The sequence below is a fragment of the Amblyomma americanum genome, chromosome 9, assembly GCF_052857255.1.
Source record: "Amblyomma americanum isolate KBUSLIRL-KWMA chromosome 9, ASM5285725v1, whole genome shotgun sequence".
Lineage (NCBI taxonomy): Eukaryota > Metazoa > Arthropoda > Arachnida > Ixodida > Ixodidae > Amblyomma > Amblyomma americanum.
The window spans coordinates 20,752,990-20,778,444 of record NC_135505.1 but is presented as its reverse complement, the minus strand read 5'-3'; the positions used below and the strand labels follow the sequence as shown (position 1 = coordinate 20,778,444).

General features: G+C 46.2%; 2 protein-coding genes across 6 annotated transcripts in view; one reads left to right on the top strand and one right to left on the bottom strand.

The window, feature by feature from the left end:
* LOC144104506 (angio-associated migratory cell protein) overlaps positions 1-25,455 on the top strand; it is a 528,250-nt gene that overhangs the window by 464,442 nt on the left and 38,353 nt on the right. The gene's annotated exons all lie outside the window — the stretch shown is intronic.
* Positions 1-25,455, bottom strand: part of LOC144104507 (12S rRNA N(4)-cytidine methyltransferase METTL15) — a 66,887-nt gene that overhangs the window by 38,243 nt on the left and 3,189 nt on the right. For all 4 annotated transcript variants that reach the window (XM_077637576.1, XM_077637579.1, XM_077637580.1 and 1 more), the window contains exons 2-3: positions 21,004-21,150; positions 9,898-10,034 (exon numbers count right to left, since the gene is read on the bottom strand). In XM_077637576.1, the coding sequence (XP_077493702.1) occupies positions 9,898-10,034; positions 21,004-21,150 (284 nt within the window). The remainder of the gene's footprint in view (positions 1-9,897; positions 10,035-21,003; positions 21,151-25,455) is intronic.

Sequence of the window (25,455 nt, the reverse complement as noted above, 5' to 3'; positions counted from 1 at the left end):
ACTGGCAAATGCGTGGGCAAACAGCAGCCCTCGCTGCAGGTGACTGGCGAAGTTCAGAAACTAAAACTCTGCGGCCAGGCTATTTTCTGGCCTAGCAACAGGGGCCCCCAGTCGCAGCCATACCCGCTGTTACGCAGACTAAAGAGGTCCACGGATAACAATGCACCATGCAATAGAAGGGATTTTTACATGATCGCTTGCCCTCTTGTGACACCTCGACTTGCCCCTTTGGGAGCCTCATGCAAAATATCACAAGTGGGCTTTCCAGCATGCCACTATTGATGAAAACGCTGTGGCGAAGCTCACACTACAAGAGTTGTGAAGGCGACAGGCTGAATGCCATGGATGTGTGCTTTAGGTATGCAACACATTATAGAAGGTCAGAAAAAAAATAGCACTCCTTGTAATTGTTTTAACCGCACTAACAGCCATCTTGTTTTCATAGGTTTCGTATGTGGAAAAGCCCACTTGTTGAATTTTGCAGGAGTTGACATCCCTACCAGCGTCCGAATGTGGTCAGTCCATGCAACAAAATGGCAGAGAAGAAAGCCAACAGGACCTTTGTATCATTTTCCTAGCACTTTGAACTCGATCGCTGGATGGTTTGCACAGATATTGTGGCCTTGCCACGGTCAAATTTATCAAAGTCGGCACGGTATGCATACAATTCTGGTATACAAAGGAATTTTCGAATATTTGCAAATTCTCAAACATGAATATGAGCCGAATATCAAACATGCCTGATCCATATCCGAAATTTCGAATATTCGCACACCCCAAACTTTTCAGGGATTATTACAATAGTCATTGCCATCAGTTTAGGGCCTCAAGGAAAGGATGACACAAAAAAATAAGCAATCAAAGCAAACAAAAATGGCACTCACGTCCTCTGTCAAGTAAACCGCGAGGAACACCATATACAGTCAAACCACGATATAACCAACTTCAGTGTAATGAAATCCTCGATGTAAACAAGTATTTTGGTTTTCACAACTTAATGTCCATATATCACTATGTGGTTTTAGCTTCAATATACTGAAGTAAATTTTAGCGTGTTTTCAGTGTAACGAGATTTCATCGCTGGCTTGAAACAAATCTGAGGAAAAATTGTACCGTGAGCTCGCATAGTTGAGTGGACATGTGAGAGTGATGATGATGATGCATTTTTCTGGCAAAGAGGCATCTGCAGCCAAAGAGCACCATGGCACAAGGTATTTTCATCTACTTGAGGTGGGGTAAAGACCCATTTCCCAAGCATTTCACCCCAGATAAAGCAGCACCGGGGATTGAACCCTGCACCACCCAGATGTGAAGTGGTCACTCAAACGACTAGGCCACTGCAGCAGTCATACATGAACGTGGACGCCGCCCGGCTAGCAGATGCTGCTACACGATTTGGGCAAACAGGGGGCAAAGTTCATGAATACGGTGTCAGGCAAATCGACGAGCGTCTACACAACACCGACGCCAGCCACAGATCTTGCAATCATGCCCGAAATCGGTGCCGAATGCCTGTACTCAAAGGAAGCGAGCTGCGATTACCATGTTTATCTGTTCCCAAAGCTTGGTAAAAGGACCGGGACATCCATCAGCTATGAGGCCAGTTCTTCACATCTCACTGCCCACCAAGACGTGCTTACTCTTGCAGCAGGAGAGGCCCAACTTTATTTGATCTGGTGCCTACTGCAGGATTCTGCCATGCCAGGGGACGCTCTTCTCACTGTTGCCGACAAGGAGAAAGCGAGGGTTGACCTTCCTTTGTTTCCCTGGCTCTATTGCAATGAGGCTGCAGGGGTGGCAGCTATGTGATTGGGGACTCACAGTTTACTACAGTTGTAAACCCGATAGTTCGAACTCAAGTATCAAAATCCCGGATAATTCAAAGAATTTCTGGGGCCTCGTAATATCTAGTGCAAATTTGACTGGATAATGCAAAGCAGCGCTTTGCACCGTCCCGGTTAATTCGAAGATCTGGAGTGCTATGCGAGAATGCCTGATCCCAATTTCGCCACAAACCGGTGAAGCGACAGGCCCTCTGAGCCATGAAGCAGCACTGAAGCTTGATATGCAAAGCGCTCTAGCCTCAGTACTGTCAGCACAAAAACCCTTCTATAATGGGGATTGTGGACCGGTGAAAAGCACACAGGCGCTTTCTTGCTCCGTGCCTGCGACGGGATGACTGCGTGCAGCATTGGCGTACCTGATTACTAAGTACAAATGCATCCAAGTCAATCTTTTGGCAAGTAGTTTTGGATGAGTGGTGGGTAGTACACGACCGGTGTCGGCGCCCATTCCTGGCAGGACATATTTTATTTTATTTATTTCATTATTTATTTCAAGATACCGCTAAAGGCTCTCATCACAAGAGCATTACATAGGGGGCGGTAAAAATTCGAACATGAAGATACGAGAAGCAACATCTAACATGAGGAACTGAACAAAAAACAAAACTAGAAAAGTGCAAAAACTGATAGTTAGCAATTATTAAAATATGGCAGAACAGCAAAATGCAAAATGGACATAATGGAAATAAAATAAAACAACGTAATAAACAGAACGAAAAAAACAAAACTCAAACACATTACGATGAGCAGGACAGAACTAGAAGAAAACTACACATCGCTTTGATTTTTTAAAAGTTCATGAAATGATGTCGTATTCATTTCAGTTGCAATTGTGGAAAGCAGCCAGTTACAATCAGTAACAGCTTTGGGTATGAACGATTTAGCAAAACTTGAAGTGTGACATGTGATGCGTTTGATCTTGAAAGGATGGTCACGGCGTGGAACCACTGCTGAAGGTGAGTGAAACAAGTCATCATGAAGCAACGGATGATGGTATATTTTGTGGAATAGAGTTTTAAACGAGCGAGTCTGTGACGATGGGAAAGGTTGTCAAGTCCAGCACCAGCTTTTAATGCCGTGACGCTAGGAAAATGTGAGTAGTCAGAATAAATGAAACGAGCAGCACAGTTTTGTAGGGATTCGATGTTATCTTTGATATAGGCTTGATGTGGGTCACATATGGCTTAAGCGTACTCGATTTTAGGTCGAATTAATGTAATATAATCAAGTTTATTCACACGCGCCGGATGACGAAGGTTACATTTTAAGAGTCCAAAAGAAAGGTTAGCAGCTGCTGAATCAAGTTAATATGATAGTTCCAGGTTAAGGGGGGCACGGGTCTGACTGAAGGTAAACTCCTAGATACCTGTAAGTGGAAGTTGTCTCAACTGCTATATCATTAAGAGAGTATGTGGTTGGGATGCGATAAGAATTTCTAATAAAGGAGACGAGCTTTGTCTTAGAGGGATTTAGGGTCATAAGCCAGAACTGGCACCAAGTATTAATAGGATCGAAGTCAGTTTGTAAAGATTGTCGGTCAGAGTGATTTGTAATGGTTCAGTACACAACACAGTCGTCAGCAAACAGTCTAATTTGGGAAGAAATGCAATTTGGTAACTCATTAATAAATATTAGGAAGAGCAGGGGACCAAGCATACTCCCCTGGGGATGTGACATGAGCCATTGCAGAGTTAGAACCATTAACATAAGTGAACTTAATGCAAGATGAATTCTTCAATCCATGCTAAGACCTGAGGGTCAATATTAAGATGAGATAGCTTGAGAAGTAGTCTACTGGTGGGGAACCTGATCAAATGCCTCGGAAAAATGCCAAAACAAAGCATCGACTTGAATTCCGGCATCCAAAGAAGCAAATAAGTAGTTAGTAAATCCGGCGAGCTGGGTGTCGCAAGAAAATCCCTTGCGAAAACCGTGCTGATATTTAAATATGATATATTATGATCTTCAAGATAATGATCTGAGTGTGTATAACGAGTTCAAGGAGCTTGGAGAAAGAGCAAGTCAATGCAATGGGTCTATAGTTTAGAGGATCAGAGCCGATGCCAGATCTGAAAATACGTATTACTTTGGCTACACGCCAGTCGTGAGGGATGGAGCCAGATGATAAAGACTGAGAGAAATGTCCAGACAAGACTTGAAAAATACTCTGAGATATGTTTTTAGTAGTTTGTTTCAAAGCCCAGCGGATCCGCGCTTGTGGTAGCTTTAAGATTACTTAACAACGAAAGAATATCATCTTCACTATTGACTATTGGGGGCATAGAAAAATCATGAAATGAGTAGAGAACTGGAGAGGTGGTGATGACTTCTTGAGTGAAAACAGATGGGAAAGCGTTGTTAAAGAGCTGAGCAGAATGCATATCGTCCAGCTGGTCACCATTAGAACTTGTCAAGAAAGAAGCATGGTGCGAATGAGGGTTAATTACGCGCCAAAACCTACGGGGGTTATAGACAGCATGGTGGGCAAAACGTCACTATAAAACTGGAGACGGGTAGCTTTAAGCATTTTCTAGTAATATTTATAACTTTTTGCATTTTTTTATGTGTTTAATAGGTTGTTAGCAAACGCCTGCTGATACAAGCATTTTTTCTTATTATTAGCTCTTCGCAGCTGCCCGTTGGACCAGGGTGCACTTTTGCTGCACTTAATTTTGATAACCGGTATGTATTTTATAATGAGATTAATTAGGGTATATTTAAACAGTATCCAGTTCTGTTCAATGGAATGAAATGTAGATTCAACCAAGAACTGCCCAGAAAAAGAGGTTAATTCATGATTCATTTGGTCAAAATTAGCTCTGCTATAACACTTGATCAGCTTGGTGGCCGTTTTTCTTTCGATAATTCTGCAATTTATGCACCCAGTAATAATGTAATGGTCAGAAAGACCATTAAGGTGTAATATTTTAGAATAAGCATCCGGATTATTAGTTAGAATCAAGTCGAGAATGTTTGCAGTGGTACATGAGGATTGCATGGGCTTTGTAATGAGCTGAGTTAGGTGAAAAATGTAGAGAAGTCCGTAGGAAAGCGTGCACATCTTTATCCCTTGCAGAAACACACAGTGTTTCCGAATTGATACCCGGGAAATTAAAGTCACCAAACATAATTCAGAAACAATTTGGAAAACACGCACACACATTGGTCAGTAAGCGACAAAATTCATCAGCAAAGCCATCACACAGGTCGGGTGGACACACCACACCAGCAATAATGTCTGTAGTAGTACATTTCAAGGAGATGAGTAAACACTCGAGAAAAGTAGAAGCAACAATTGGTATAGAAATCAGCTCTTGCTTAATCGCAATAAGCACACCACCTCCTCTTCTGTTCTTTCTGTCGCACCGAAGAAATTTAAAACATGATTTGCATGAAAGGATGTCATTGTCCGAGATATAATCGGTTAGCCACGTTTCCGTTCATGCTATTAACAAGGTTCCAGAGGAGTCAATAAGGGAGGAGAGGGCATCAGTTTTCGTGTAACGCTTCTAGGAAGCAAATGTTATCTAAACATTTCGGTCCTGGCAAGATTGGCGGTGCACAATCGGAAGCACCATGATGATTTGAATGTTGTCAATCGGTAGAAGGCTCAGGTAGATGCACAGCCCAATTGCCAGTAATGCCCCAGAGATAAACGTAGTCGTTTACATGAAGTTTATTAAAATACAGACGAATGCGGTCCCCATCCATCTTTATCATCTGGGGCTACAGCAGTCAAAAAACCTTGTAATTTGTATGCAAATCAGCTTAGCTAAAGAAAATTCATTGCGCGTCATTTGCCCGGCTCGTCTGCACTCGTGGACAAGCAGACAAGCGGTAAGAAGCTTGAAAGCAAACTTAGAATAATCTCCCAAGGCATGTGTCGCACCATAATCTGAAACTTAAGGAGCATTTGCAGTTTGGTTTACCGCTAGTCTGTTGGGCCACACATGAGTGTGGAAGGTAGGGTAGACAGGGTTTTTTTGTTTTTGATCTGCCCTAGCTTCGTGATCCCATAATTATGCGTTTGTTGTTCGTTGCATCAAGATGCGCATGCACTACAATGCCATCCAGCGGGAAACTACAGAATAAAAATAAAATCAGGAGGCGGGACAGAGCGGGGGGAGGTGCAGGGAGAGGGGGGTGTACGCGTCCACTTATATTTGCAGTCAACTCGTTTCTAGCCAGCAAGAGCTACCATTTAGATGACAGAAACAGGGATTTTTGCCTGGTTCCTATTCTTTTTTTTTTGCTGCGTCAGTTAATTAGAAAACCTGGTTAATACGAATACTTTTTGCGGTCCCAATGACTTTGAGTTACCGAGGTTTTACCACACAACGACACGTTACCTCCATGTGGTCCTCGACATGTGTTGAGGAAGTTCATGAGCACGCACGCAACTGCAATCCTTTAGGGCATACAAATCACCCAACACCATCTTTGATGGACCTCTTTCACCACAAATGAAGGCTCTTCCCGCGAGTGGTCCACAAAACATTGTATAGGAGTCTCTGCGAGTTAGGAGACAAATTTCAATGTTGGAAAATTTCCATTTCACCCAAGTTAACTGAAGACTTTAATGACTTTGTTATATCGGCGTTTAACTGTATGAGCAAATTACCTTTCATAATCATGGGGTAAACACCTGTTTTTTGTGGATCTTCAATCTTAATTTTGTTTTAAGAAACTGTTCGACTTGCTATGCTTTGTCGCACATATTTACTGCAGAACTCAATTCGCAAAGCAGGAAATTTTTGCAATCAGATCAGAAAAAGTTGCTAAAAACGTGCTTACATCTCAAGCTAAAGAAAAAAAAAAGAGAGCACATACAGTCGACGACCGACAATTCAGACCCCTGACTTTTCGGACGTGCTTGATTATTCAGGCTTTTTCGCGGCACGGCGATATGGCCCATATGGTCAACGCATAACAGCGCCTGAAATTTCGGATGCAGCGCAACTGAGTGCTCATTTTTCGAACCTCGTTTGCACTCGTCGCCAATGCTTAAGCCGCCATGTAATGGATGCAGTGGAACCTTGTTAACTTAAACTGCAAGGAAGGCCGAGAACGATCAAACAAAACGAAATTCAAGCTAGAAGGGAGCCTCTTAAATGGCGGGGCTGATAATCTCCGCGAGTCAGCACACTGCGCCTGCGTGGTTCGAATTCGCACCGAGGCGAAAGCGCCGTCCATGTCACCTCATCGCTGTCCATCTGTTTCCTGCGCTGTCTTTCTTCAATCATATACAAATATGGCCAGTTTGCCGCCTTAATCAGCTGTTAGTATGTCGTCTGCCGTGCAAGCCTGATCAGTAGCTGCAGTTCGCAGAAATCATCTGCGCCATGCCTTTCGTCCTGAATGCGGGAAGAGGCAGCAACAAAACGCGTGAGGCGTACAACTTCATGAAGACGGCAAGCTCGGAAGAAAATGGTGGTGCATTTCAAAGCGAGGTGCACATACCCGCGACAAAACGCACCGCAACCCTGACTTATATCGTAAAACTGCTAACAACTGCCGTTCTTACTTATTTATATTTTTATTTATTTGGAGACAGTGTCAATCCCGTTCGGAATTTTTACAGGAGTGGGTTACAAGGGCCCATATACATACAGGCATTCACACATATGTACACAGGGATAACTAAAGACTTTTACAACAAAAAGTAGGCAAGCACATGAAAAAAAAAAACAATACCGTCATTCACAGGTTAACATTATCACAGATTTACATTATACATAGAAAGTAAAAGAAAAGCACATTACTGATGACATCACTTCCTTCTTGCTGATAGTACAGATTTGCCAGCAAGTTGGTGCGAGTCAAGGCACCTCGCATTATGCGCAATCCACCACAGCGTACATACCGCAGGTTTCATTAGGCCTGATTACGGAGGATCAACACAGAAAGAGCACTTGCTTCGGCCGTTTGTAGGTTCTTCGTTTTGCCATCTTCACCTTCTTGTTCCGGGCCTTTTGTACTGTGGGCACTGCGGAGTTCCCGCAGCAGCGGGTTTGCTTTCAAGTCTGAACTTTCTCACTACCCATGCATTCATCAGTGACAGCCATCGTACGCAGAGCTCGTGAAAGCGCTTGCCACCCGTCATCAATGCACTTATCACGCGGCGAGATTTCGTCACGACGAGCTTCAGAATGTGCACAAAACTACAACTACTGGCCCCTCCCTCCGGCATATTGGCAATGAGCTATTAACGAGATATTTTTGGTGAAATTTAATATAATTTTTTCGGACCTAGAGAGTCCGAAAAATCGGTTGTCGACTGTATTACATAATGCTCCTATTAAAACTATAAAACGCTTCAAAAACTAACATTGTACCTCTGCAACTCTTGAGCTGTAAAAATTCGAGTCAACTCTTATGTGCCATGCAGTAAAGCACCACTAAAAAATGAATGACTGGTCTTCTTTTGAGTTTGAAGCTGCACTCTGTCCCAAGCAAGCATGAAACCATCTCAGCCAAGTGATACAGACGACATATTCAAAAAACTATTTGAAGTGGTGCTGTAGTGGAGGGCTGCGGAATAATTTCGACCACCTGGGGATCTTTAACTTGCACTGACATCACACAGCACACGGATGCCTTTTGCATTTTGCCTCAATCGAAATGCAAAGGCTCTTGTGTGCTGTGCGATGTTAGTGCACCTTAAATCCCCAGGTGGTCGAAGTAATTTCCGGGGACCTCCACTACGGCACCTCTTTCTCTCTTTCTTCTCTCACTCCCTCCTTTATCCCTTCCCTTACCATCCAACACGGTTCAGGTGTCCACCGAGATGTGAGACAGTTACTACGCCATTTCTGTTCCTCAAAAACCAATTTTCAAAAACCAAATTTTCTGAGTGCGAAAACGAAAACCAAAATTCCATGCGAACTGCTGTCATGTTGCGGGCTCATTTCATTGATCCTCACTATCAGAACTACTGAATTCTGACGACCCAAACCATCACCAGACCTGCTGCTGCTGCTCCTTTCTAACTCAGGATCATCCACTGACGACGTGCCAAGATACCGCACTTGGCGATGGACACACCTGGGCAGCTATGGCTTTCAGCAATCGTGCAGTGGCATTGGTTTCATGACAGGGCTTACAAACCACATCATGGCGGGCAGAGATCAAGCTGCATAGAAGCCGAAACTTCGGCCACTAATCTATTTAGGAGAACGTGCAATGTGCTCGGTGCCACCGCAAAAGCTGTGACGATACAGGTGCTTACATTCATCAATCATGGGTGGTTTACTAAGAGTTAAAGGACTAGAAGCACCAAATTTTATTTGTGCTCTCTCTTTAGAATGATGTGCAGCACATTACAAAACACAGACAGCCACGTGGAAAACATAGACAGTCAACAAGTGGCAAATAATTCATAATTTAATTTTTTATCTCTCATGCTGCTTCAGTTTTGATTTTAACAGCCAAACGACGGCTGTGATGAACAAGATGCGTTCAGGTCACGTGAGGCATACAAGAACTCCAGCATGGTTGCTGCTCTCTTCGTTTTAATTCATATCAACTCTTACGCAAGCCTCCTCAAGAGTTGGAATGATAAAAAATGAACAAGCAGCAATTATATCGCAGTTTCTGCACAACTCACGTGACCTGAACGCATCTTGCATGTCACAGCCGCCGTTTGGCTTTTGAAACTAAAAACAAAATGACACGAGAAAAAAATTCCATTATAAATTATTTAGCTGCTCCACGTAAATTCCATATTGTGACTCATGCATATCGTTGTCGAGCGCATCACTCCAAAGAAAAAAAAAATGCTTCCAAAAATTTTGTGTCTCTACACCTTTATAATGCTGTCATGCTGGAACAAATGTGACAGCAGATTTCCCAGCGAGTCTGATATAATTGTCAACACTTGGTTCCGCAGTAACTGATGGGTGCAATGAGTTCTAGTCTAGAAAAAAACAAATAAATGTCAAATTGAAATATTGCTGTCACCAGCCCTGGCAGCAGTGACTCATGCATTGCCTCCCTCTATACAGCTCCTTTCGATCTCACAGCAATCAGAGATAAGGCCCAAGACGCTACTCACGGGTGCTGTTTTGACATGTCCAGTGCCCGCTGGTGTGCCGAGGGGTCCCGGTCCAGAGCAAACACCCGCACGTGCTGGGCGGCTGCCAGAACATGGCTTGTGTGGCCACCAGCGCCAAAGGTCAGGTCCACAAAGGTCTGCAGGGGATGCAGGGCCAAATGTCACCTACATGCCCCAACACAATCTGGCAGGTGCCACGAAGGAAGTCTGCTCTTTATTCATTTGGCCCTTCAATCATCATCACCAGCGGACTGCGCCCACTGCATGTCGCTCCAATTAACCTGGTCCTTTGCCAGCTGCACCCACCATATGCCCGCAAACTTCTTAATCTCGTCCTCCCACCTCACTTTCTGCTACACTTTCTGCCCCTGCTCCACTTGCCTTCTCTTGAAATCCACTCCGTTACCCTTAAGGACCAGTGGTTGTCTTGCCTTCGCATTACATGCCCTGCTCAAGCCCAATTCTTTCTCTTGATTCCTACTAGGATGTTATTAACACACGTTTGTTCCCTCACTCACGCTGCCCACACCAGGGGCCAGATTGTAGAAATAAACGTACACTCGCCAAAAGTTTCGACGAAAAAAGGAAACACGACATTTCAGGGCCTGTACGGGTCCCTTGATCACATAGAGCGCCGCATGGAAGGACAATGGCTTAAGTACGGTTAAAATTGCGCAATGTCCGATTGTAGATCTCTGGAAGATTTCCACGTGTCCTGTTAAGAGCATGCTTCGTGTTATGTATATGAAAATATTCTAAAAGAAGGCGCGAAGATAACTTTTTCTCTGTGGCAATGACTGATGCTTCGTCCCAATCGATGGTGTGTCCCGTTGATACGCTGTGTTCCGCCAAAGCATTAGATGCAGAGCAGCCGTTCGTGACGTCATTATGCTCTCTCAGCCTGCATCTGAATTTTCTGGTTTCGCCAATGTCAGTGGTGTTACAGGCTTGACACGGTATCTTGTATAACACGCCCAGGTACCTTGAGAGATCTAGACGATCCTTTACCCGGACCAGCTGCTGTTTTAACTTGCTGGTAGGCAGATGAGAAATGTGCACGTCATAGCCTTTGAAAATGCGTGAAAGTGCTTCGCTTACCCCGGAAGCATAAGGAATGCTTGCTCGCTTGGCTTCTGCGTTTTTCTGCTCTTGGCCAGGACGGAAGGCGTGAGCGGAGTGCTCTTGGCTTTTCATTAGCTGCTGAGGATATCCCTTGTTTTCAAGTCTTGCTTCACTTTGTCGATTTCACAGCAGAGTTTTTCTTGGCTCGAGCATAGGGTGAAAGCGCGATTAAAAAGCTATTTGGCAACTGACCGCTTGTGACCAATTGGATGTGCGGACTCAAAGTTGACGTACTTCCCGGTGTGCGTCGGTTTTCGATATACTCAGTGTTTATTGTTCGTTAAGCGGCGTCTGAAGTCAAGCTACAGTGCGGTTGACCTAAGTGCACATAAAAATTTGAACGAATGCAGTGAAGGCTACGTGCCTGCCAAGCGAACTTGCAAGGAGCGCTTGGTACGAAATCAACGAAGACAACTTGTTGAAGTCTGTGTTTTTTGCCTCTTTCGATCGATGACAAAAATGCCAAAAGGTGAGGTGTTGCAGCATGTGATGTGTGGTTACCTGTTTCTTTTCCCTTGTGAAACAGAAGACGACCACGAAGTGCGATTTGCTGGGAAAAATAAAGCGCTTTGCCAGCATAAGCGTATTTTATTTATATATCTGTGGCACAGAGGTGACCGCAGGAACTCACCCCTTCTGCGCGCTAAGTTAGCAGATTGCCTGCAATACCTGCCGCACGCATTTGCTCACCGTAAGTTCTGTGATGCCGACATGCGCCTCGCCACCAATGGCAGCCTGAAAGCTGCCCATGGCAAATAACCGCAGTGCACAAAGCACCTGCCGCCACACCGACAGCGCGCTCGCACGCAAACCTCCCAGTTCATCGGCGAGTTCGTCGCACAGCCACTCCACAGTCTGCTTCTCCAGTCGAAAAAGGCGTCGAAACAGCTCATCTGGCAAGTCAAACGCGTCTTTGTGTGCCCTCCTTCGCCGTTGCTAGCGCCAGCGCAGCCGCCTCAGTCGTATGGCCGCATACACCGCCGCCATTTTCTGTCACAAAGGCAACGGTCAAATTGACGGCCTCGAAACTGTGACAAAAAACTGTCAATTAGCGCCTGCATAATTAGGTGTGCAACGTCACCACTTCTGTCACATCCATGACGTAAACTGAAGCCACCCATGACGCAAAAAAGCAAAATGGCCACCGGCCACGACCGACCAATAGGAGCGAGGCTTACTGACACCTTTGTGACAAGTTTTTGACAATTTTACTAATTGACGGTTGCGTAATCTGGCCCCAGGTCTCTTAATGTTGCGCCTATCATTTTTCTTTCCATAGCTCACTGCGTTGTCCTCAACATAAGCTGAACCCTTTTCGTTAGAATCCGTTTCTGCCCCATAGGTGAGTACAGGTAAGATGAAAGTTTTGGGTACTTTTCTCTTGATGGATATTGGTAAAATGCCATTCATGATCTGAGAGAACCTGCCATATACCCTCCACCCCTTTCCTATTCCTCTAGTTATTGCCCTCTCATGATTCGGATCAGCAGTGATACCTGCCCTAAGCAGACGTATTTCCTTACCTCTTCCAGCACCTCTTTACCAATTGTGAGCTGCTGTTGTCTTGCTAGACTGTTCAACATTACTTAGCTTTTCTGCATGTTAATTTTAGACCCACCGTTGTGCTCTGTCTGTCTAACTCATTGATCATGATTTGCAGTTCGCCTCCTGAGTGACTCAGCAAGGCAATTTCATTATCGAATAGCAAATTACTTAACGCAAACATTATCATAATTCATAAGAAACGATATGCCAAAGACTTGAAAAATTACAGACCGACCAGCTTACTGTCCGTTGCCTACAAGGTATTTACTAAGGTAATCGCTAATAGAGTCTGGACAACCTTAGACTTCAATCAACCAAATGATCAGGCAGGCTTTCACAGAAGATATCCCACAGTAGATCATGTTCACACTATCAAGCAGCTGATAGAGAAATGCGCAGAATACAAACAACCCCTACATATAGTCTTCATTGATTACGAGAAAGCATTTGGCGCAGTGGAAACCTCAGCACTCATGCAGGCATTGCAGAATCAGGGTGTGGAACAGTGTTGTGCCAAAATACTGAAAAATATGTATAGGAACTGCACAGCTACCATAGTCCTCCATAAAGTCATCAATAAAATTCCAATAAGAAAAGGCGTCAGGCAAGGGGACACGATCTCGCCAATGCTATTGACCACCTGTTTACAGGAGGTATTCCGAGGCCTGAATGGGGACCAGTTGGGGATAAGAGTTAATAGAGAATACCTAAATAATCTGCGATTCACTGATGACATTGCCCTTCTGAGTCACTCAGGAGGTGAACTGCAAAGCATGATCAATGAGTTAGACAGGCAGAGCAAACTTGGGGGTCTAAAAATTAACATGCAGAAAAGCTAAGTAATGTTGAACAGTCTAGCAAGGGAACAGCAGTTCACAATTGGTAGTGAGGTGCTGGAAGAGTTAAGGAAATACGTCTGCTTAGGGCAGGTATAACCACTGATACAAATCATGAGAGGGAAATAATCAGAGGAATAGGAATGGGGTGGAGCGCATATGGCAGGCTCTCGCAAATCATGAATGGCAGTTTACCAGTATCCCTCAAGAGAAAACTGTATGACAGCTGTATCTTACCAGTACTCACCTATGAGGCAGAAACGGGGAGGCTAACAAAAAGTGTTCAGCTTAAAGTGGCCATGACGCCTATTTTCACACATACCCTGCTTATCGCATTTAATTCTCAACACGTTAAATTAAAATTCCCCCAAGTTTCGGTTGATTCTGTGCGGTAAATATTTTAAAAAAGAGTTTTTTCCGCTTCTTCTGCGAGCTGCTTGCTGGTCTGGCAACCTCTGATCGTTGACGTCACAGGGGCATACCCGCCCCACATTGTCTAATGCGCGCTTATGAGGTGCTCGCATGCCCACCATAGACGGCAGTCGCTCGAAAAGTTTTCGTTTTTTAGCTTATCGAAATAAAATGCATTTTCCGTGTTTTCTTTACAGAAGCCTTCAGCTTAGTAGGCGAGCTGAGTGATCCTTGGGAAAGCGGACTTGATCGTGACGCCCATTTAGTGATTGTTGAGGAAACAGAAATCGATGGACCCCTGCTTTATTATTTATATTTAAGCTCAGAAACATGTTATTTTTATGTTATGAGTGTGGTCTCTTTTGAGCAGTCAAGTGCTCCCGTATGTGAAAAGCGGCACGTGCCGTGCATGCGTTCGCCGATCTGCGCTGTGAAACCGCGGCGTTTTGTAGCTGGCTACCAATTTCTTGTCCGCTATTCATCAGCTCAATAATTAAACTCAAATTATCACAAGGTGGCACTAGATTAACCTTGAAGCACGAAAGGAGGAGGGAAAGGTGCCGAATGAGAAGACGTCCCCACTGCATGTGTGCATTTGTAAGTCGAACATACATTCCCTTCGGCTCGTAGAACCCTTTTGCAAAAACCAAGTCGCTTGCAAAACACTAGGCGACTCGAATGCTTTCACTGCCCGCACCGATGAATAGTCGCCGCCGTCTAAATGAGTGCTTGAAAACAATAGTACATCATTTAGCGTTTACTCTGCGTGTGCATTGTTGCTCAGGAATGCGACAATTATGACAACTGCAGCACCGCGCTGGGTTTGTTTTTACATAGCTGTGCACAAACAGTACCGCTCGTTTGCGTGGCATAAAACTTAAGGTGGGCTCTCCTTATCTTAAATATTATGTAGTATTGCTCACAATTTGCAGTTTTACTCAATTAAACACTATGATAACACAGCAATAATTAAGCGCTGCTGATGCTATATCGCCTGCTTGAGAAACGCTTCGCTTAGGTCCGGCACTTCCAGCTTAATTGTATCTGCTTCCTCTTATGTCGACAATATTTGATTTCAAATCACTTTAGCTAAAAATACGTTCGGACATTACATGAATTAATGAAAACAACCAAATTTGTTCTCCACAGTCGACGCTGACGGCTGCTGCCGGCTGCCTTCAGCATATGCTGTGAAAAACGGGTCACATATCGACACTTCCCCCTTATTGTACTTGTGCCCTGCAATGTAGGCAGTCGTCGCTTTGAGGGCACTGTAGCCAAAACTAGGCTCTACAACTTGCGAATTCGCTCTCCACAATAACCAAAATCGCACACACGAATCCTACGTACTCGCTAGGCCTCGTCACGAAAGGGGCCGGCGGTCCACCATCGACCGAAATTCAGGAATATGGCAAGAGTTCCCTGCTGATTAGTAAGAAAGTGTGAAGATATGAAATGCAGCCACTCGTTTCGCTTTTTTTCGATACGGATAAGATACACAAGCACAGTTTTTCGGGCCGTCTATTCACCAGACACGAACCGCACAAGCCCAGGCGACAGCGGCGAGTGACGAGCGGCACCGTGATGCGGCGTTTTCTGCCCGTGTCGCTCAATTGCCTCGCCGATAGGTTCTATGCGCAGGTACTGAATAAAAGCACATCCTCGCTGGTGCACGCACATCGCGTATGTCACCGTGGCTAGTATGATCACGCCCAATAAGTTTTAAAGTTCTTAAGTTTATAGAATGTAATACCAACTAGTCCCCCACCACACTTTGCCAGTTCCCATTAAGTTCACTCTTTACACTACTACGATACAGGGCAGTTGGTCGTGCTGGCATCGTCGTCGGTCTAGCGTGGCAGACCAGTGCGTCAGCGACGGCATTTGCATACCGACCAGCCAACCGAAAGCCGATCGCTGTCGCATCGGCCTAGTGTGACCGGACCCTACCTATACCGAAGAATAACTGCGTTACTATTACTAACGCTTTTGCGGCACCAGTCACTCATATATGGGGGACGACTGCTACTTCGATCGCCCGCAAATGTACAGGGGGGAATGGGACCTCACTGCACACATTGCAGCAACGAGAGCAGACAACGTTGCTCCGCGTAGGCCCTAGTGACATCATGAGAGCATTCAATATGGCGGTCGCGGCCGGTTGGAGGAGTTCCCTGTTCTCAATTTCGATCGCATTTTTTGGAATATACAGCACATCCAGGGCAGCCCAATTTCGGAAACTGAATCATAAGCTCTAGTATTAGTTACTGAACCACAAAACTGCAATATGAAGAACGTCCATGTCTTGGCCCCTTTAAAGTTAAGGACGGCGCAGCAAGCTATGGAAGGAAAAGTGATAGGTGTAACGTTAAGAGACCTGAAGCGGGCAGGGGGGGTTTGGCAACAAATGTGGGTCAGTGACACCCTAGTAGAAATCAAGAGGAAGAAATGAGCTTGGGCAGGGCATGTAATGCAAAGGCAAGATAATCAATGGTTTTTAGGGTAACGGAGTGGACTTCGAGAGAAGGCAAGCATGGCAGGGGACAGCAAAAAGTTAGGTGGGCAGATGAGATTAAGAAGTTTGAGGAGATATAGTGGGCACTGATGCGTCGTCGGCAAACCTTGGCTTGACCACGTGATCACAACGTCACCTCACCGGCGGGCTATAAAAGGGGCTGCCTGAATAAATCGTTTCTTCTTGTTGTGTCATTCCTGCGTGATGCTATATTGCAGTGGCGACGAGATAGCGCGCCGGCGCTAGGCGAACTTACGTGCGCAAGAATGAGTGCCGGGCGGCCACCGGAATTCACGGATGCAGAAGGTACGTGGCCTACGTATCGTGTTCGGCTGGAGGCTTACTTCGAAGCCCATAGCATCGCGGAACCAACGAAGAAGCGAGCGCTGCTCATAGCTTCGCTCACAGACAGTGCGGTGCGAGTGGTGCAGGGGCGGTGTCATCCAAAACAAGTGAATGAGCTGAGTTACCAAGAAGTCGTCCAGCATTTGGAAGACCACTATGCTCCGCAAGTTAACGAGATCGCTGCAAGTTATGCTTTCTTCAGGCGCTCGCAAAAAGACGGGGAGTCTGCCCAGGACTTCATTGCGGAAATTAGGCGGCTAGCGGAGAAGTGCAACTTCGGAACGTCACTGGAGCGCATGTTACGGGACAGAATTGTGTGCGGTGTGCAAGATGAAGACGTCCGGCGACACTTACTGACTCAACGGAAGCTTACACTAGAAGAGGCGGAAGACTTTGTTATCTCGGCACAGAAAGCCTCCCAGAACGCCAAAAGCATGCACTCTTCAGAGCCAGGAGAGGTACATTTTGCCCGTCAAAAGATTCGTTCATCGAAGCCGCGCCCAAGGCTGGAGAAGTGCGATACATGTGGCAGGTGTGGTGGCGAGCCGCACACCGAGGCGGAATGCAAACACCTTCACGCGGTGTGCTACCGGTGCGGCAAACGAGGACATCTGCGCCGAATGTGCCAGTCCAGCACAAGTTTCCTTCGGCACGCATCGCACCCGGGAGGCCAACGACGCCAGGGCTCCTACGCAATGGCAGCAGCAGGGGACACGAGCTCGGACGACAGCGAAGCCCTGTACACTATTGCAGCGGTTCTCCACCAAGAAGCCAGCATCCGCAAGGTTCGGCCAATTTACAAGGACATTAATTGGAATAACGTCCCTCTTACTATGCTGGTGGACACAGGATCACCCGTGAGTGTCACCTCCGTAGCGACGTTCCGGAAGTACGAGGCGCTGTGGCCGCCGTTGCGCAAATCACAGCTTAAGCTATCCTGCCTCTTGGGCGAACTTCCACTTGTCGGACAGCTCAGTATGACGGCTACATGCGACGGGAAAGGCATTCCGGGTACGGTCGTAGTGGTCGACAGCGTCGGACCATCTTTGTGCGGCAGAGACACAATCAAGGCATTCAACGAGGCTGGGGTGGCAATGCTGTCGCGTGTGGTTGCGAGTGTGCAACCAGTCGAGATAAAAGCTGACAGCACGGAACTGCAAGAGCTGCTCAACGAATATGCTGACGTGTTTGCTCCAGGACTCGGCGTATGCAAGGGACCACCGGTCACATTGCAGCTGAAAGAGAATGCGCGTCCAAAGTTTTTTAAGGCCCGTACGGTTCCCTACGCTTTGAGGGACAAGATGTCTGAAGCGCTGGACCAACTGGTTGCGCAAGATGTCCTGGCGCCTGTGAAAACCGCCGAATGGGCAACACCAGTGCTACCCGTTTTAAAGGGTGATGGGTCTCTCCGAGTGTGCGGAGACTTTCGTATGACAGTGAATGCAGCCACAGTGATGGAACAGTACCCGTTGCCTCGAGTGGACGACATTTTTGCTAAGCTGAATGGCGGAGAAGTATTTACGACGTTGGACTTACGCCAAGCCTACAACCAGCTACCTTTAGACGCGGATGCCAAAAAGATAGCAGTGCTGAACACTCAGAAAGGCCTCTTCTGTTTCAACCGATTACCTTTTGGCATAAGTTCTGCTCCAGCTATATTCCAGAGGCGGATGGACGCGCTGCTGGGCGATATTCCAGGAGTTCAGGTGTACCTGGATGATATTATCATCGCTGAAAAAAAGGACGATGTATCAAGGCTGAAGAGGGTGCTGCAACGCCTGCGGGAGTACTGTCTCCGACTGCACAAGGATAAGTGCAAATTCCGGCAAGACGAAGTCACTTTTCTCGGCCATCGGATCGACGCTAAGGGTCTGCGACCAAAGGACGATAACATCAAGGCTGTTATCGAAGCCCCAGAACCTACTTCAGTGAGTGAGCTGAAAGCTTTTCTCGGACTTGTAAATTATTACGGCAAGTTCTTGCCCAATCTGGCCACTGTGCTGGCTCCGCTGTACGCCCTCCTAGCTAAAGGGGCCAAGTGGGAGTGGAACAAGGAACAAGAAAAAGCTGTTCAGAAAGTTAAGCAGGCAATTGTGGCTTCCAAGTTCCTTGCTCATTACGACCCGGATAAGCCACTGCGGCTTGAGTGCGATGCGTCATCAGTAGGCATTGGGGCCGTTTTGTCCCACCGTGTGAACGGTGTTGACTACCCCATCGGATTCCGGTCCAGGACACTCACAAAGGCAGAGCGTAACTACTCTCAGTTAGAAAAAGAAGCACTAGCACTGGTGTTCGGCGTCGCACGGTTCAAGGACTACTTTTATGGACATCGGTTCGTGTTAGTAACCGACCACAAGCCTCTTACTGGTTTATTCAATCCAGGCAAACCAATACCACCGATGGCGGCTGCGAGAATCCAGCGCTGGGCCTTGTTCCTTGGCAACTACAGCTACACATTGCAGTACCGCAAGGGCAGCGAGAATTCCAATGCAGACGCCCTCAGTCGCTTGCCATTGCCGGTTACGGAGCCGCGGGATGTCGCTCCCGACGAGTACGTTTTGTATGCCCCGTGTCTTGAGGAAACGGCGGTCGGCGCCCGGGAGGTTGAACAAATGACAAACCGAGACGCCACTCTTCAACAGGTCAAAAGGTGGATTGCCGACGGATGGCCTCCGTATCTACCGCAGGATCTTGAGCATCTCCGGGCGTACTTCAACAGAAGAACAGAGCTAACCGTGAGCCACAATTTGGTGTACTGGGGACATCGCATTGTTCTACCTATGGCGGCGGCAAAGCGTTTGTTGGGGCTGCTCCATGAGACGCACCCTGGTATGACGTCCATGAAAAGCACGGCGAGAACGCTGTTTTGGTACCCAAGTCTGGATTCTGACATAAAGCGACTGGTGAAATCATGCTCTATTTGTGCACAGGCCGCTGCGATGCCACCGGCACAGATACCTTTGGCGTGGCCAGCAACCGGGGAAAGATGGAGCAGACTACACGCAGATTTCGCAGGCCCAATGGACGGACATATGGTATTGGTCGTCGTAGACTCTGAAACAAAATGGATAGAAGCAATTCCAATGAAAATTGCCACATCGCAAACAACGGTGGACGCACTACGGTCAATATTTGCACGCTTCGGCCTTCCAAAAACCTTCGTTTCAGATAACGGTCCACAATTTGTGGGCGCCGTTTTTCGCGAGTTTCTGGCACGAAACAACGTAAAGCAACTCACAACAGCCCCTTATCACCCACAATCGAATGGTTTAGCTGAAAGAGCTGTGCGCACGCTCAAGGAAGGGCTAAAGAAAAACCCTGGAAAAGACCTGGAAATGTGTATAGCTCGGTTTTTGTTCCGATATCGCCGAACGCCTGTTAAGCATGGCAAGTCGCCCGCGGAACACTTATTCGGCTACCAGATAAGAACAAAGATGGATTGCATCACGCCCGGTGAGAAGTCGGCAGAAAGCCAGCGAAGAGTAGGTGCGACTAAATTGGATGTGGGAGAACCGGTCTGGATGCGCAGTTTCGGAGCAGGTCGCAGGTGGATTCCAGGAGTAGTGCATGGTCAACAGGGCTCCAGGATGGTCTCCGTTGACTCGGAGCAAGGTCTTCAGCGGCGGCACTTGGACCAACTGAGACGTCGGACTGAATCAGAAGACAGAGCCCCTGGAGAAGTTGGCAAGCGGGAACCTGCGGACGACGCTCCGACCACGTCGCAAGATAGCCCAGAAGCATCCGGGACGGAAACTGGCCCGCCTGGTTTGCGAAGATCAACCAGACAGCGACGGCCACCTGTACGCTTTCCTCTTTAAGGGGGGAGAGATGATGCGTCGTCGGCAAACCTTGGCTTGACCACGTGATCACAACGTCACCTCACCGGCGGGCTATAAAAGGGGCTGCCTGAATAAATCGTTTCTTCTTGTTGTGTCATTCCTGCGTGATGCTATATTGCAGGCACAGCTGGCAAAGGACAGGGTTAATTGGAGAGACATGGGAGAGGCCTTTGCCCTGCAGTGGGCGCAGTCAGGCTGATGATGATGATGATGATGAAGAAGGCCAAAAGCAACTGGCACTTATTCAGGTAAAACATACAAATATCTCAAGGTGTATACACAAGGAGGTCCCCTACTCCACACTCTGCACCGAGACTTCATTAAAACAGGGACCTCCTTGAGGGGGTTACAAATGACAACAAACAAGTGCAGTAAATGTCACGATATAAAAACTCTCATTGTCCCGTTTAGGCATTGTGTGAAATATCACTGAAGTCGATCATTTCTTCTGAGCCAAGTGTTCTTCCCTATCTAGGCAGCAGCAGAGCTTCACCTGATCATCCTGAATGTTGAGCGAGTCGACCACCTCGTGCACCATGACTGGCGTGTGCGAGTATCCACCTTCCCCGGCTGGCTCTGACATTGACAAGGCCAGCATTCGGCAGTGTGAAAAGCTGCCGCCATCAAGCCACCTGCGCACCTGGCGAAGAAAGGACACTTCAATGAGGCACTCACAAACTTAAATTTTGATCCCGTGTTACTGATGGTGACGGCGATTGTATGATGTAAATGCTTCTCCTTGAAATATAGGAAAAGAGCTCATAAAGGCATAGCCTGACAGGCAGTCAGAGCAAACAGAATGTGCACATACCAAATGTTTAATCTGAGATGTTCTCCAGTTTTTAAGAATAGGGTTTTTAAGTTATAAGAGTGCTTTTTTAGGCATAGCACTGACAGCGGTGTAGTACATCAAATTACAACTGAGATGTACTAACTGGCAAGCTAATATTGCATACTTAAATTTTTAACTATTACTGTTAGTCTCTTCATTTATTAAAATGTGTGTAGACCATCGTAAGTAATATCCATATCTGTTTATTGAATTTCAAAAACTTAGTAGCCCAACAAATTTTGCCTACATCGTGCCAAAATACATGCGCTTTAGAGAAACTTGCAAGCTAAGCCACCCCTATAGTGCTCGTGACTCATCGAAATAGGCAATATTTGCAGGGCCACAGCACTGAGGGTAACTGCGTTTTCGAAATTATAAAAACTGATATGAATGTTACTTACAGTGAGCTACATGCCTCTCAGTAAACAAAATGACTAACAGTAATACGTAGTTAAAAAACTAACTTCTCAATATTAACCAGTCTACTAGTTAGCACATCTTACTTTATTCTGATGCACTACACCGCTGATAATGCTATGCTGAAAAAAGCAATCTTCTAAGTCAAAAAGCCGATTTTAAAAACTGCATGACATTTTAGGCAAGGCATGCCCAACATATACCTGTGCTTATGCATAAAAGGTGCAGCAACACTGTACGTATGCAGTAAACAAACCAGGATTAAACCACACAGCCAAGGAGTGGCCAGTGTTGCTTTTGCTAGAGACATTTCGCCCACTTGCACAGTCAGCTAAGGTCACCAGTGAAATTCAAGGTGAAAAGACACAAATGTGGAGCGATGATTTCAGATCTCTAGCCGCTGCGGTGGCCCAGTGGTTATGGCGCTCGGCTGGTGACCCAAAAGACGCAGGTTCGATCCCAGCCGTGGCTGTCACATTTCGATGGAGGCTAAATTCTAGAGGACCATGCACTATGCCATGTCAGTGCAGACGGTCGAAATTTCTGGAGCCTTTCATTACGGTGTCCCTCATAACCTGCGTTGCTTTGGCACTTTACACCCTCATAAACGATAAAAAATTTCCAATCTTTCGAGCATTAGGTGCCAAACAAACCTGGTGTCTGCTCTGTCCCATTAGCCCGTCATTTGATTGATGTTGCGGTTCTTACACAGTGAACAGTAAGGAACAAAAGTTTACAGGATGCAAATTTGCGAAAAAAAGTTATTTCTGCGTCGCACAACTAGCCAATCAGTTGGTATTTGTTTCAGTGGAAGGAACGCGCATGTTCCTTCATTTTTCCATGCTTTTTTGTTGACCTCCTTTGCTTGTCTACATAGAAATAAATTTGTTTTCCGTGGCAGAGCATCTCGTAAACTTTTGACCATGACTGGACACCGGAGCAGTCGCTCTACCAACTGAGCTAACCGGGACGGCAAGCTTATGGTAGGGCGAGAGCGAATTGGTCAATAACTTGAAGTGGGAACTGTGTTAGTCAAATGTTTAGGATGTCAATGAGTAATTACTCCCTTATTACAAATCTACTCCCCCTTGGAGGATTCCCCTAAACATTTGAGTAACACAGTTCCCACTTCGAGTTATTGATCGATTCGTTCTCACCCTACCATAAGATTGCCGTCCCGATCAGCTCGGTTCATAGAGCGACTGCTCCTGTGTAGCAGTGGTCCCGGGTTCGAACCTCGGACCAGGACAAATTTTTTTTAACTACGAAGTTTCTCAGAAAGCTGTATAGCTTTCCTTCGTAGCCATATGGCTGTACTCGGGTGGATGCCAATGAGTAATTGCTCCCTTATTACACTGCATTCTAGAATAAGCATCAAAAAAAGTCTACTCAATTTTGAGAACATTAAAACCAAAAAGTACAACCCCACTTATAACAATCTCAAATGATGCTGCAGGCATGCAAGCATTGCCTAGCTTACTGCAGCTGATATGGGCACGCAAGACGAGAAAACATGCTTGAAAACCGTATTGGGCTGGAGAAAAATGCAGAGACTTCGTTCACAGTGCTGACGACATATTTATAATGACTAAGCTAGAAGGTGGACTGGGTAAAACTGATCTCTCTACATGCTCCTTTGACGATGAAGGAAGCACAGGCACACAAGCAGACAGGAGACCACCGCCCTGTGAATGGTGCACCTAACAAAGACTGAATGAATAGTTGCTTTTTATCCCGGGACGTGATGTCGCAGATGCCAGCTGTCACATGTTGTTCCTCGCTATAGCACTTTTCTCAGTGTTAAATATAGTTTGTTGATAATTGGATAAGTGACGCTGTGGAAGTTGCTCAGCCCTAAGACAAAATTAGAGATGGTGCAGAGCACATGTGTGTAACTTCACTGCAGGCACATGTGCATCTGCCACTCTACCAGAATTTTGACTGCTTCATATCAGCTAATAAAAAATGCTTGCACGGAGCAAAGTACGAGAACCACTGATGCGAGCAAGCCTCTCCTAAAATATGTGCTGCTGCCAGTTCAAGTGAAATGGACGGTATGTCCTCATACTTGGCTCTTTAATTAACATCGTGTTGCACAAATCAGGAGACCGGGATACATTTACATTATATTAATATCTAGGCATATTCAGCTAGACAGCTTATGCCACCAAGCACACAGTGAAAATCTCCCCCATCCTGTTATGCCGAACCTCACCTTTCACATAGCCTGAGGCATTTTGCTTGGGATATAAAACCGTTCGAAGTAAATACAACACAATTGCCCCAATCCATATTGATCAAAAGCAAGTCCACTGAAAGTTTATGCTACAACACTGAGCAGTGCAGTGTATGGAATGGCACCACTCCTTGCAAAGTGTTTACATCACTCAAACCACGTTTACAGAGACAGTTGACAGGCTCTGTGCTCTTGTTTCTATCATCCTCTCTTGCAACCTCCTGTCTGAAGGAAACTCAAGTCCTAAAGCACTCTATTGTGGCAGCACAAGGAAAGTGATTTTTAAGGCAAGGAAGCAAGCACACTGGAATGACCCCGACGCATGGAGAGTGATGCATAAACTACAGACCGGGTCGCATTCGCAGCTTCACCAACATGTATAACCTTTCATCAGAACACACCATCTGACCCATATTAAAATTTCTCTTGCCGAGACAGTGCATATTGAAGACTTGTATTCTGCATTTGTTATAACAGCTGAAGGTGAAAGTAAGGGCATTTTTCATGACATGAGTCACAGAAAACAATGAAGCGAGCCCTAGGGAATGCCATTAAACTATACAAAATGAGGATGAAAGAAGAAAGGTGAAAATGGAGGCCCACCTTTACAAATAGTAACATGCAAGTTGTCCCATCAGTATTTGTCATGTGTCTTGCTGCCTGGCACTGTACACAGACACGTCAAACAACAAGAGCTTTCTTGTGGAGTCATCTCACGTTACCTTAACTAGCCAATCAGAGGCGAGTGCCGGGAGAGTTCTGGGCCCGATAAAGTTTTCCATCCATCCCCGGCCACTACCAATGACTGCCTTTTTTGTGAGTCTCCGTGGCACCAACAGCTGATCCATAAATTAAGGAAAAGGACTGATTGGTTTATTTGGGTTTAACGTCCCAAAGCGACTCATGCTATGAGAGACGTCGTAGTGAAGGGCTCTGAAAATTTTGACCACCTGGGGTTCTTTAGCGTGCACTGACATCGCACTGTACACGGGCCTCTAGAATTTCGCCTCCATCAAAATTTGACCGCCGCGGCTGGGATCGAACCCGCGTCTTTCGGGTCAGCAGCTGAGTGCCATAACCACTGAGCCAACATGGCAGCCAGGAAAAGGTTAGAGGCATAAAGAAAAAACATGCAAGTGAATATCTTGCTGGCGGCAAAATACCTTGAGAAAAAGAATGCTGGCAGTGCTGCTGGCAATCATGTGACCCACAGGCACTGCACTCATGGAAATGAGCACCGTCATCAGTGTGCTCAAGTACCAATTGGTGAGGTTCTGTTGCTTTTCGTCTTGTTAGGTTAGGTCAAGCTAGACTGCCAACTGCCGGCAGTATGCCAATGAGAGTACTGTGACGGCTGCCGGCAAAATAGCCCGGAATAAAATTTGGCAGCAGGTTAGGTTAGAATAGATTGCTGGCTGCAGTTTTCATGTGTTGGTTACAAGGTGCTCCTGCAAGTTCTA